At 45.3% G+C, this 14,269-nt stretch overlaps 1 protein-coding gene across 4 annotated transcripts in view; it reads right to left on the reverse strand.

Annotated features, from left to right (window-relative positions):
* Positions 1 to 14,269, reverse strand: part of ptprt (protein tyrosine phosphatase receptor type T) — a 196,900-nt gene that overhangs the window by 131,323 nt on the left and 51,308 nt on the right. For all 4 annotated transcript variants that reach the window (XM_066702093.1, XM_066702091.1, XM_066702092.1 and 1 more), the window contains exons 3-5: positions 8,246 to 8,520; positions 5,437 to 5,518; positions 2,666 to 2,781 (exon numbers count right to left, since the gene is read on the reverse strand). In XM_066702093.1, coding sequence (XP_066558190.1) covers positions 2,666 to 2,781; positions 5,437 to 5,518; positions 8,246 to 8,520 — 473 coding nt within the window. The remainder of the gene's footprint in view (positions 1 to 2,665; positions 2,782 to 5,436; positions 5,519 to 8,245; positions 8,521 to 14,269) is intronic.

Consider the following 14,269-nt stretch of genomic DNA (forward strand, 5'->3'; position numbering starts at 1 on the left):
AACACATATTATCATTATGTAATATAGCAGACATCTTTATTTTGTTAACAATCAATTCATACTCTACTATGCATACAGTGAGGGAAAAAAGTATTTGATTCCCTGCTGATTTTGTACGTTTGCCCACTGATAAAGAAATGATCAGTCTATCATTTTAATGGTAGGTGTATTTTAACAGTGAGAGACAGAATAACAACAAAAAAGTTATAAATTGATTTGCATGTTAAAGAGGGAAATAAGTATTTGATCCCCTATCAATCAGCAAGATTTCTGGCTCCCAGGTGTCTTTTATACAGATAACGAGCTGAGATTAGGAGCACTCTCTTAAAGGGAGTGCTCCTAATCTTAGCTCATTACCTGTATAAAAGACACCTGTCCACAGAAGCAATCAATCAATCAGATTCCAAACTCATGGTGACAACAGTTGGTGCGATTATTCGCAAATGGAAGAAACACAAAATAACTGTCAGTCTCCCTCGGTCTGGGGCTCCATGCAAGATCTCACCTCGTGGAGTTTCAATGATCATGAGAACGGTGAGGAATCAGCCCAGAACTACACGGGAGGATCTTGTTAATGATCTCAAGGCAGCTGGGACCATAGTCACCAAGAAAACTATTGGTAACACACTACGCCGTGAAGGACTGAAATCCTGCAGCACCCGCAAGGTCCCCCTGCTCAAGAAAGCACATGTACAGGCCCGTCTGAAGTTTGCCAATGAACATCTGAATGATTCAGAGGAGAACTGGGTGAAAGTGTTGTGGTCAGATGAGACCAAACTCAACTCAACTCGCCATGTTTGGAGGAGGAGGAATGACCCCAAGAACACCATCCCCACCGTCAAACATGGAGGTGGAAACATTATGCTTTGGGGGTGTTTTTCTGCTAAGGGGACAGGACAATTGCACCGCATCAAAGGACGATGGACAGGGCCATGTACCGTCAAATCTTGGGTGAGAACCTCCTTCCCTCAGCCAGGGCATTGAAAATGGGTCGTGGATGGGTATTCCAGCATGACAATGACCCAAAACACACAGCCAAGGCAACAAAGGAGTGGCTCAAGAAGAATCACATTAAGGTCCTGGAGTGGCCTAGCCAGTCTCCAGACCTTCATCCCATAGAAAATCTGTGGAGGAGCTGAAGGTTCGAGTTGCCAAACGTCAGCCTCGAAACCTTAATGACTTGGAGAGGATCTGCAAAGAGGAGTGGGACAAAATCCCTCCTGAGATGTGTGCAAACCTGGTGGCCAACTACAAGAAACGTCTGACCTCTGTGATTGCCAACAAGGGTTTTGCCACCAAGTACTAAGTCGAAGGGGTCAAATACTTATTTCCCTCATTAACATGCAAATCAATGTATAACTTTTTTGAAATGCATTTTTCTGGATTTTTTTGTTGTTATTCTGTCTCTCACTGTTAAAATACACCTACCATTAAAATTATAGGCTGATCATTTCTTTGTCAGTGGGCAAACATACAAAATTAGCAGGGGATCAAATACTTTTTTCCCTCACTGTACATATATATAAACATGAAACATTAACTGGAATTAAATTGCATTGTAGTTATTTGACTATTCTATTATTTTTCAGGGTCTGAAATGATAAATCACACGGAAGAAAGCCAAGAAAGAAATGGGTGTTTACGAGAAATTACACAGCCTGTCTTCACGCCTCCGTCTCTTCACTCAGACCCTCAGTGTGAAACCAACACTCGAGGAAGCGGAAAATTAATCCTCTGAGACCCCACACTTTTAAAATGTAATAATAACACTCTGACAAAATGTCCCCAAAGAAACAAATTTAAATATGTCAGGGTTTTCTATATGTATTACTTATGCGGCCAGCACACTCTGTTGATTCAAATTGATTTAGAAATGCAAATTTCTCTACAACAGGTAAAATCAACAAAATAAACAAATGAGCAAAGCAGAAGAAGAGGGAAATATCATCTGCAATTCAGTGGCAGTACTGTGGCTCTCTTTCAATGGTAGTGGTCTTATGTCAATGTATACAGGAGTCAGCCAACAGCAACACAACCCTGGTAAACAGCACTCCTATTACTGTAGGACGCGCACCATTTATGAGCACATTAAAATCCCCTCATGGCCATCGACCCGGAAACTGTGCCAGTTAAAGCCATTTACTCAAGTCGATAATTGATTGAGTGAAGTCAATAAGAGCTCCAGCACAGTGAAAAACCAGGAGCGCCGCCAGCCCTAGCAGGACCAGGAGCTCCTATCACTGCTACCTCACAAACCCCCTCCAGCAAACAGAGTAGATCCAGCCACGTGTGTTGGAGGGGGTCCATTCCACTCCACTGCACTGCACTGTAGCCCAACTAGTACTTTATCTACTTGATTGACTCTTAATTGCTGTGGTGACCCTGGAGATGAGGACGGCTTCAATAATTAAGGGCCTTGTAACGAAAGGGTAGGGAACTGTGGAGCCCAGGCTGCCTCACCCTAGTGTAGAGTTTCGGGCCGAGATTCACATCCCAGACCTTTCGCAAAGCTCTTAAAACTCGACACAGGTGTGCCATGAACTTCGTTGACATCTTCCCTTTTGGGCAGAGGATGCATTCAATCCCATAAATGACCACACCGGGTTGTTCCAGAGACAAGGAACGGGAGGGGGGTGCTGGAGACTGGAGGTGGGACGGCTCGTACCTGCAGCCAAAGCTTGTCGTGCTGGGACCACTTGCCCCCAGCCATGCACTGGAAGGTGGCATTCTGCCCCACGTTCACCTCCACGTTCTGCAGTCGCAAGAAATGTGGCGCCTTCCCTGCAGATCACAAGAGACAGAGATTTCAATCAGGGCCCCACACACAGGGAACACACACTCAGGGCCCCACTCACAGGGAACACACGCTCAGGGCCCCACTCACAGGGAACACACGGTTAGGGCCCCACACACAGGGAACACACGCTCAGGGCCCCACTCACAGGGAACACACACTCAGGGCCCCACTCACAGGGAACACACAGTGAGGGCCCCACACGCAGGGAACACACGCTCAGGGCCCCACACACAAGGAACACATGGTCAGGGCCCCTCACACAATGAACACACGGTCAGGGCGCCAATCACAGGGAATACATGGTCAGGGCCCCACACAAAAGGAAAACACGGTCAGGGCCCCACACGCAGGGAAAACACGGTCAGGGCCCCACACAAAAGAAACATACTGTCAGGGCCCCACACAAAAGGAACATACTGTCAGGGCCCCACACACAAGGAACATACGGTCAGGGCCCCACACACAAGGAACATACGGTCAGGGTCCCACTCACAGGAAACACAGTCAGGGCCCCACTCACAGGAAACACAGTCAGGGCCACACTCACAGGAAACACAGTCAGGGCCACACTCACAGGGAATACACGGTCAGGGCCCCGCTCACAGTGAATACACGGTCAGGGCCCCGCTCACAGAGAACACATGGTCAGGGTCAGGGCCCCACACACAGGGAGAGACACACACAGTCCACTCTGCGGTTGTGCCTATTAGCAGTAGCAGTAACAGTAGAAAAGTTTCAGTATCAGTATGAATTTGTTCTGTCAAGTGAAGGAACCGAAAGGAGATGGCTGAATCTTACATTACAAGAGCAAATGTGTAACTTTTTTGGTCACTGCACAATTACCAAGAACGACTGCCGAGCTTTGTACGCCTGTAAAAAAGCAAATTGGAATCACAATGTGGTGTCTGTTGGCTCGTGGAATTGAGTTTCAGAAGGAAAATCACAACAGAAGCCATGGGCACTGTTGTCATCTTCACTGGCACAGGAGGGCACTTATTTACCCCTTGTTGGCAACTGGAAGTAAAAAGCTCTGCTGCAACACCAGCTCTTTCCTTTTTCATCTTTTTTTTCCCTTTCAAGTTTTCCAATAAAAAAGGAACTCCATAAAGTGCCACTGGAACCCAGCGCTCTCTTAACTCGAGAGTCTGAGCACACAGAGTTTTCCGCGCCGCAGCACATGGCCGCTGATGTGGAGCTCCGGAGAGCACTGGCTGTGGGGGGCAACATGGGGAGGTTTGTGCTGCTCTGTCCACTTTGACTAATGGAAGCACTTAATCAGAAGGTCATGTTTGTGCAGATCTGACCTCCCCCCTGCCTCTCTCATCACTCCTGTGTCTCAAGCCTCCCGTAGTACACCTCTGGGCATATAAAAAACATATATACAGACAGGTGACAAATTAAAGGAAAAACCTGAATAAATGAGTGGAGCAACATAACGAATGCAGATGCCTCCAAACAGGTGTACTACATGATACAATTAAGCAATTGACATCATATCATGCTCTGTGGCATGTATACAAAGGATCTAAGTGACTGTGAAAGAGGGGTCATTATTGGGGCACGAATGGCAGGAGCTTCAGTCACAAAGACTGCTCAACTGGCTATTGTTTCAATAGGAACAGTGACTAAAGTTACATCTGCATTTAGATCTATGAGAAAGACTTCAGTAAATAGGGAAATTGTGGTCCAAAGCACACATTTGATGACCGTGATGTTCGTGCATTACCGCGATGTGTAAGGAAAAACAGAAGAGCAACTCTTTGCCAGGTGACTGAGAATGTCAATGCAGGACGTGATCAGACTGTGTCAGCAAGAAGAGTCCGTCGAGAACGACACAGAGAGGGATATTATAGTAGGGTTGCAGTGCATAAACCCCTCATTACAAAGACAAATGCACATTTGACAGTTCAGTGGTGCAAAACCCATAGGCACTGGTCTACAGAGATGAGGGAAAAAGTGATCTGGTCAGATGAGTCATCCTGTCATATTCGCGACAAGTGGGCGAGTGCATGTGTGGCGACACCAAGAGAACGGTACAGGCCTGACTGCTGGACCCCTACAGTGAGGGGGTCCGGAGGCTCTGTTATGCTGTGGGGGGCATTTTCCTGACATGGTTTGGGTCCACTTGTCCCCTTAGAGGGAAGGGTCACTGCAAATCATTACAAAGTTATTCTGAGTGATCACCTTTATCCTGTGGTGAAACATTTCTATCCTGATGGGAGTGGTCTCTCCCAGGATGCCAGTGCCCTCCTCCACAGGGCATGAGGGCTCACTGAATGGTTTGATGAGTATGAAAATGATGTGAATCATATGCTATGGCCTTCGCAGTCACCAGATCTCAACCCAATTGAATATCTAAGGGAGATTTTGGACAGACGTGTTAGACAGCGCTCTCCACCACCATCATCAAAGAATGGAAGAACGGTGTTCATCCCTCCAGTAGAGTTCAGAGACTCGTAGAATCTGTGCCAAGAGCATTGAAGCTGTTCTGGTGGCTCGTGGTGCCCAACACCTTACTGAGACACTTTATGTTGGTTTTTCCATAAATTTGTCACCAGTCTGTGTATATACATGCACACAAGTTATTTTATAGGTGTGAACACATTTCTCAAAGAAAGGAGGCACAGCTGGTCACTTACGGCAGGGATGGGCGAGAACTCTGACCTCGTCCACGGCGATGAACCCTGGGTGGCCTTTCAAGGACACTGCTTCGACTATGACCTGAATAGGAGAGAGGAGACAGCGGGATGGATGGAGGGAGAGAAGAAGGCAGGGCAGGGGGGGACAGAAATAGAGAGTGAGAACGACATGGGTTTTTTAAGTTTAAGTTTTGTTGCAGCTCAGACAACAGCAGAAGCATAAGCAGTACAGCATGGAAATAAGTCCTGAGTGGAGGGGAAGCAGTTAATCGCATTTTTAAAGAGGATTGGATTTCCTGAGAGTGTGTTTGTACGCAATAGTTGCAGGCCACTAGTTTAGGAAATCTGGCTGCTGTTGACTGTGTGTCAGAGTCAGCTACTTTCAATTCAAATCCCCCAAAGCTGAGGAGCTCAAACACAACAAATCTGGAGGCAGAGAGATGCCTGGACTTAATTCTACACTGATCTGCCAGAAAATTCAGAGTGTCAGTGAGATTAGGAAATCTCCTCGCCTGCACCACGCTCGGCACTAAACTCATGCCATTCGCTCTTCTTATATAAAGTCGACACAAAGTTTGCTAGCGAATGCTCTTCGACAGCTGCAGAGGTACATACATGAGTGACGGCAGGAAAAACTTCCAGCAGTGGACCCTGAGAGCCTGCCTGACTTGCTGCCAAGGGTGGAGGTGTATCATGTCACAGAGTCACCCCCCCACTCAAACACTGCACCCCTCCCTGAAGACAGTGGCTTATCTACAGCAACTCTACCCAGCCTCCTCTGCGGCTCAGAGCCCTCCCCAGACTTGGCAGCCGGAGCAGGAAAGAAGGTTGAAAATTGAGGAGTGTAATCTAAGAGCGCGAGTAAAGAGTGACCTCACCCTGTCAGCCACCCGACGCAGCACTTGCAGAGCTCATGAATGAATGTCAAGCTCATTCAGAGACTGTTGTTACACACAGCACACCCTGAGCACGACAACGAGGAGCGCCTGCTCAGTGTGCAGCCTGAACGCTGCCCCCCCACCCACAAAACGGCAACAAGGCTTTTATTAAGTAGTGAACTGTTATTTTAAATGGACAGCTCATCCACAGAACCTGCACCTGGGGGGCAGGGGAGAAGAGGCAGGTGTCCCGGCACCGCTGGCAGCGTGATAATACACCGCCTGCGTCTTGGATCATGGGGTTTCAGTAAGCAAAAGCAAGACTGCAAACAGCTGTAATCCTGGCTTCTGACAAAAGCTGTTATTACAGCACAACACCCCCCCCACTCCACCTTCACGCTGGCAAGGTTCAGTCTCTCAGCCAGGGAAGGCATTATTCCGTGAGGTGTTTCTTAAGGGTGCAATTTTAAGCACATGAAGCTACACAGAGAACAGCATCATCGTGTTCTGTGGTGGGGGGGTGACGGAAAGGGCTGAAATAACAACCCACCAAGATGCACCATTTAGCCTATTTGTGACCAGGCTGTTATTTCACCCCATGCCCCTAACCCCCAGCCTGTTGCAGCCGTGTTGGTCACAGTGTTGAGCAACTTAAAGTGGTGGTTGTTGTTTTCTCATTTTCTAGTTGGGAGGCAAAACAAACATTAGGTCTGGGAGGCAGGTGAAATGTGCGCTGTTCCACTTCCCTGACTGAGATCCAGAGATGGGATAAACATGCAGCTCCAGCTGGTCTAAAATCTTGGCTGCAAGGAGTTATTTTAGGACGCCTCTTGGCTTGGGAGCCACTCGCGTGACGTGAGATGTTTTACTTGATATGTCCACAGACTGGCGGGTGAGGAGATAGTTGGTCCCGTTTATCCAATGATAACATTCATTTCACTGATCAAACACATGATCGGCAGGTTTGCCTTCTCCTCTGGGTCTAAAACACCAACACAGAGCCCCTTACGCCACCAAATAAACAAAAATAAATTAATTGAATGAATGAATTATAAAAACGGAACTTGACATAAGATATTATCACACGCTCTTAAAACAGATATTAAAAATTAACGTCAGCTTTCAAAGCAACCAAAGCAAAATGTCTAAGAAACACAGACGTAACAACAACACGAGTTCCATTATATAATTTCACCACCAGCTGCTATTATGTGCTAAGCAAATATCCCATTAGAGCTAAATCAAATAGCTAAATATCCATATTTCTATCCAAATATTTGTCTTGCTGTAACAGAAAAGCCATCATGTAGTGCAAATTGTAGAGCAATACATCTCTACCACTTTATTCCATTAATAAGAAACACATCTATTGACATTTTAGTTTTATAGCTGTGTATGCACCACAGCCCTCCTTCTCTGCCTCACACAGAGCATTTCACACACACAAACTGCACCAGAAATCATTGCCCATGAAGGTTATTTAAAATGCACTTCATTTGGCTGGGAAATTTGTTTTATGAACGAACGGAAAAGCTGAATATAACCTGTGAGGGAGACCCCCTCTAAGGCTGTCACAGCACAGTGGGACTGACGACCATGACTGAGACCTAACCAAACCAGCTCCGACTGTCTCTTTCATGTCTTCCAGTTGAAAACCACAAATCCCTTCGGTCAAGGCTTTGTGGTGGCTGGTGACATGTTTGCGAATGTGTGTGTCTACATTACCTAGGGACATAAGCGCTGCATTTTACCAGGACCAGCGCAGCAAGCAGTTCAGTTTGGCATTACTAAAAAGGATACAGCCACCCACCTGGACTGGGAACGCTTGGCCTAGGACTGTCTATTCTACAGCACGTTAAAAAAACAAATTAAGCATGCACACACACAGACACACACACAAACGCAATAACCCCCTGGGGACAGCAGCTGACCTGGTAGGAGTTGGGCCAGAAGGTGCTGATGGCGAGCTCCGCTTTGACCCAGCCCTCGGTGACGCCCGCGGAGGAAGCGTTCCACACGGGGTTTCCCTGCGGCCCCCCGTTCACCTTCACATACACGTTGAGGGCACCAGGGTTGGAGCCGTCCTTGCTGGACAGCGAGTAGTGGAAGTCTATGCAGTGCGTGTCGTTCTCCTTCAGCGTGGGCAGCAGCAGGTGGGCCTTCTGGCCCGACGCCCGGCCCGAGCTGTTCACCATCATGAAGGAGCCTGTGCATGAAGGAGGAGAGAGAGTGGATTCAGAGATATCTAAGTGCCTGGTCTTGAAGACTGCGAGGGAGATGAAGGTGGGAATTACTACAGTAATTTGCAGAGGATATGAAAAGGGCAGGGACTCATTGAATGACAGGAGAAAAAGGTTTTTGACTATGAAAATGTAGTATGAAGTGTAGTTTGAGAAATAATGAAAGCAGGAGGAAAGCCTTAGTTTATCACCCCCCCTCCAGTCCGCCCCTCTCTCCTGCAGGATTATCTGCAGTTTGTTAGCTGTCCAGCAAAATGAAAGTGATACAATCCCAAAACGATTTATTTTTCATTTCAGGAAAAGTGGAATTTCCCATGAGTTTCATGAAAAGTGCGCAAGATGTCTTGGAGGATGTACACAATGGTGGGGGGGCTGAAAAATGAGAGAGGCACGCATAAGGGTACTATTGTGATACTTGTATCTGCTCAGCATTGTGTGTATTTTAATCACTAACCCACACTCCGTCTGGCGATGAAAGTGTTTGCTTTGATTTTAACGGGGGGAACTGAATGAACATTTATCTCAGAAATCAATCGGAACCCATCATGTGATACAGTCTGGAGCACACCCTCTACGCAAAGAGGCCATTGATCAGCAAGCTGCTGGATGGTGAGGAGACTGACCAATGAATACAGCACAGTAAACTAGTCTACTGAAGATATTACCGTTGGGAACTTCGACTGATTGAATAGCAAATAAAACTCACACACGCACAAACACACACACAAAAATAATGTATTTCTTTTACTTCTAGATCAGCATTCTCAATAAGCTTAGACAATGCTATCCATTATTGTAGGTATATATGAGTGTGTGTATGTTTTTAAGTAAACGTATTTATTTGGCATTATTTCAATTACAGTACCTTCCCAACACACTTTACTCAACATTTTCGTTTCGGAATAAAAGCCTTTAAAAGCACTGTATGTAACCAGTCCTGTGCACAGCACGCCTCTGTACTTTAAACCTTGTCCCCATCGCTATAACACACTATATATATTCTGCTCTAAAAGGCTGAGTGATAGCCTGCATGCACATCATTGAAATTGACTTTGGAATTGGCTTTTTTCTGAAATGCTATGGAGATGTATTTCGAAAGCTTTTTTTTTTTGTGAGTGTGTGTGCAAGACTCGATTTATTTATTTATTTATTTATTTCTCCCCACCACCGCATAAGTGCAGTGGTATTCTCCACTGATTGTTTTATAGGCACACTTGATTTCAGTTTCCACTTCAGTTTTGTAGCCGTCCGTAATAATGGACTGAAACAGAAATAGCATTTCTGCATGTGGAATAAATAAATAAATAAATACATAGATAGATGGATAGATAGATAGGGCAAAGAGACCAGCTGTCAAATCAATATTGTTATGAGAGACACTCAAACCTATCAGAAGCAGGCATGCTAGATTGAGTTCTGCAGAAACGAGACTCACTTCTGACCAATTCCCCAGCCTTAATCCTACCTGCTGTGGCATGATAGACTAACTGCTAACACTCAGGCCAGGAAGATAAAGAGCCTCTCGGCAAGTACACAATTTTTAGCTCATATTTTCTGCCTGTTCACCTCTCCACCTCCCGCTCCAGTGTGAGTGAGTGTGTGTCTGTCTTTGTAAGTGTGTCTGTGTTTGAGTGTTTGTGAGTACATTCTGTGTCTGTGTGCGCGTGTGTGGGTAGGTGTGTGTGTGTGAGTGTGTGTTTTGCTGGTGCTCATTTCCATACGTCATGAATGATGATCACACACAGGGGAGCTTTTCTGTAATTGGGAAGAATTCTGGAAACCAGTCAACCTGTGAGGGCTGGATCCGACTGAGCTACGTGATCTCTGTGGCCGCAGCTCACAACCCATTTATACCACATCCGGGCTGTCAGATCCCATTTCCTCCAGTCGTCCAAGCCACCACGATAAACAAGAGCAGCCATACCAAGAGTCAGTTTAATATGCAATTAGAGCAAATTTTGATCTACTGCTGCTACGACAGATAAAATAGACTTGTTTCCTGGCTTCAATCCCAAAGGTAATTTTCAGAGACAATAAAACACCTATTTACCATGGCTTTCTATCTGCAAGGTAATCTCACTGTCCCCTGCGAAGCTAATGGGCTGGAAAGGAAGTATGTTTGGGGGGGGGGGGGGGCTGTGTATGAAGAGGCAAGTAAGAGACTGCACTCCCCTACAGGTCACATGGCACACACAATTGTCTCTCCGCCTGTGATTTATCCACGGCAGCCGAATCCGCCACTAGGGGATCGCTGGCCAATCAAACTGGGCACCACATGTTTCCTGTCCTCGATGTGAAATGGCCTTACATGATTCGACTTGTTTGATTTCCATGTCCTAATTATTACAAAACCACTCCATCACTGTCTTATTGGATGGTGATGATCTTTGTTCTGTTTTCTTTTTCCCCCCATGTTGTTTTCCCTCTGGATCAGGGTCACCTCCACCCACTCTGCCGCCACTGAGCTGAGGCCGGGGATGATCAGCTGTGCCCTGCCGAAACGCGAGGCTTCAAACCGGATCCAGCTCGGCCTTTTCAAATACCGCGCACGTCGCTCGCTGACCTTTTCGGAGTCAGTCGAAAATCCTTCATTTTGTCAAACACGGGGTGCGGAAAGCCCCCAAACCATCCCATTAATCTGATAAGTGCAACATCAATAATTGAACTGTCACTGTGGGGAGTGTACAGTGACTGAACGCTTCCAACACCCCCCCCAATCCCTTACTCAGAGAAAACAGCTACCGCCTCTGCCGACGCTCCCGTCCAGACGTCTCCAGGCCTTTCACGGTAATATGTTCTTAATACGCACCAATACTTTTAAATGAAAGAGAAATATGCCCTGAATTTAAACAGGCGCTTTAAAGTCTAATTGAGAATTAATTAAATAACATTACTGTAATAACGTACATCCGCTTCTGCCAGTCCAATCTCCCATGAACCATATTAATCAATCTATGTATTGTTCTGCATTAAGAATTAATAGTGTTTGTCTATTTGGTTTTGTTCATTTCATTAAATAAATGTGTAACAACTGTATCTAGAGAACGCCAGAAAAAGGGAACAAGAGTTACATAACGTTTGACACTTAACATTTACACACAACAAGAACAGCTATATGCAGCCGATTGTTTTCTTAACATAAACGTTTATTTCTTGCCGATTTTCAGAAGAAGAAGAAGTGTCTTAATCGTGATCCTTTTGCACTTAACAATTATTTGTCCCCATTACCAGGGTTCCTCAGCACCCCAGTACAAGCATCCATGCCTGGCTGCATATGAAACTCATTTATAAAAAAGCAAAAAAAGCAAAATAAATAAAAATATTGTATAACTAATTCATCCGTTTTCAAGATTCAGATGAGTGTTCATAAAAATCCTGCAAAAACAGCATGCATCTCCAATCCAGTTCTAGGCGCACAAACAATTAAAGATCAAGCCCTTGACATGCTCCACTGCTATGGACATGGAGAATTAATCAACAATCGTTTGGCCCTCATCTGAGATACTGTGGCAGGAGATATTTCCCTGTGGATCTTTGTCATTTTGCTGCAGGAAGATGCCCTGTATCTTTTCAACTGTGAAGCTTCCTTCTGTAGCAGCTGTTCCAGAGAGGACTGGGGTTATTTTAAAATTGAGCAGAAGCTGCCAATTTTTTTATTAGTATGGTACGGCAAAGGACTGCTCAAGGATGCATATTATTTTATTCAAAACTGCACGGATTCGCAAGGGAAGACATTTCTATGTAGGGGAGAAATAAATCTAAGAAATCCTTGGCAAATTAAAACTAAATAATTAAACAATTTAACTCAGCACTTCTAGTCCTTCAAAGGTGCCATTTCGGGAGATTAAGACAAAACAATCTTGCAGCTGAATCGGAATAGCTTTGTACTTGGTTGTTATCGGTGATGTTTTATTGTTTTGTGCTTGCTTGTATGTGTTTTTATTTTTTTAAACTTAACTCGCATACCTAGATACATATAGGTTGTTTTTGTAATGTTGTTGATCATTTCAAAGTTATATATTTGTTTGTTAGTTTGTTTTTATGGGAAGGGGGGGGGGAAGGATACCTTCAACAATCTGCTGGTAACAGAAATAACAAATCTCAGTAAAGATTAATCTGAGCTTCCTGGAGAAAACAACATCAGATAACCAGGTGCAAAAGTGAGGATTGGGGAGAGTGGAATGGAGGATCAGAGTGTGATGCAACAAAATTAAACATAAACACTCACAGCAGGTCTCAGAAGCTGTGAACTATAAAAACAAAGAAAGTTGAAGTAAAACTGCAGATGTGCAAAACTGTGGGACAGAGATTGGTCTGTCAGTGTGTGTCAGACAGACAGATGACGAGATGCATCAGATGAGGGAGAACACCGGGAGCAAACACCACCAACCTCCTGCACGGCCTCCTCTGTTCTGATAAAGCGCGGTTTAATTTCGCTGTGGCTCAGGCGGTGAAATGTACGACCAAGGATCGCCTGGCTCCAGTGTGAACTAGTGAGGAGATAATAGGGGTCTGATGTGAGGCTATGTCAGCAAGTGCAGACTGAACCCTGTGAATTCCTTCAGAAAACTCAGCTGAGGTGAAGAAATGGCCAAACTCACTTCCTGGGGCTTTAACTCTCTCTTCCCTTTGCAGAGATTGGATGGCGGGAATGAAAACACCCTACATTAAGGCTGGAGGTTGCAAAGGAATGGACAGGTCTCTCGGCCGTGTGGTGAGAGGACTGATCCTGTAGTACTTTACCACCACCACACCGATGCCATATACATTCCAGTAGTGGGAAACGGCCGCAGTTACATATTCATCTCTTTGTCTCGTCCATGCAATAACAATGCTAGAATTAGAATTACTGAGTAGAAAATAATATACAAGGAAGATAAGGCTCTAATGGACGCAATTATATTCTCTCAGTGGGATTACCCATTTAAAATTTCAAAACATGCTAAGCATGAGATACACAAACACATGCATGTACAGTGAGGGAAAAAAGTATTTGCTCCCCTGCTGATTTTGTACGTTTGCCCACTGACAAAGAAATGATCAGTCTATAATTTTAATTCAGTGAGAGACAGAATAACATCAAAAAAATCCAGAAAAACGCATTTCAAAAAAGTTATAAATTGATTTGCATGTTAATGAGGGAAATAAGTATTTGATCCCCTATCAATCAGCAAGATTTCTGGCTCCCAGGTGTCTTTTATACAGATAAGGAGCTGAGATTAGGAGCACTCTCTTAAAGGGACTGCTCCTAATCTCAGCTCGTTACCTGTATAAAAGACACCTGTCCACAGAAGCAATCAATCATTCAGATTCCAAACTCTCCACCATGGCCAAGACCAAAGAGCTGTCCAAGGATGTCAGGGACAAGATTGTAGACCTACACAAGGCTGGAATGGGCTACAAGACCATCGCCAAGCAGCTTGGTGAGAAGGTGACAACAGTTGGTGCGATTATTCGCAAATGGAAGAAACACAAAATAACTCAGTCTCCCTCGGTCTGGGGCTCCATGCAAGATCTCACCTCGTGGAGTTTCAATGATCATGAGAACGGTGAGGAATCAGCCCAGAACTACACGGGAGAATCTTGTTAATGATCTCAAGGCAGCTGGGACCATAGTCACCAAGAAAACAACTGGTAACACACAACGCCATGAAGGACTGAAATCCTGCAGCGCCCGCAAGGTCCCCCTGCTCAAGAAAGCACATGTACAGGCCC

Source organism: Amia ocellicauda, chromosome 4, assembly GCF_036373705.1.
Source record: "Amia ocellicauda isolate fAmiCal2 chromosome 4, fAmiCal2.hap1, whole genome shotgun sequence".
NCBI lineage: Eukaryota > Metazoa > Chordata > Actinopteri > Amiiformes > Amiidae > Amia > Amia ocellicauda.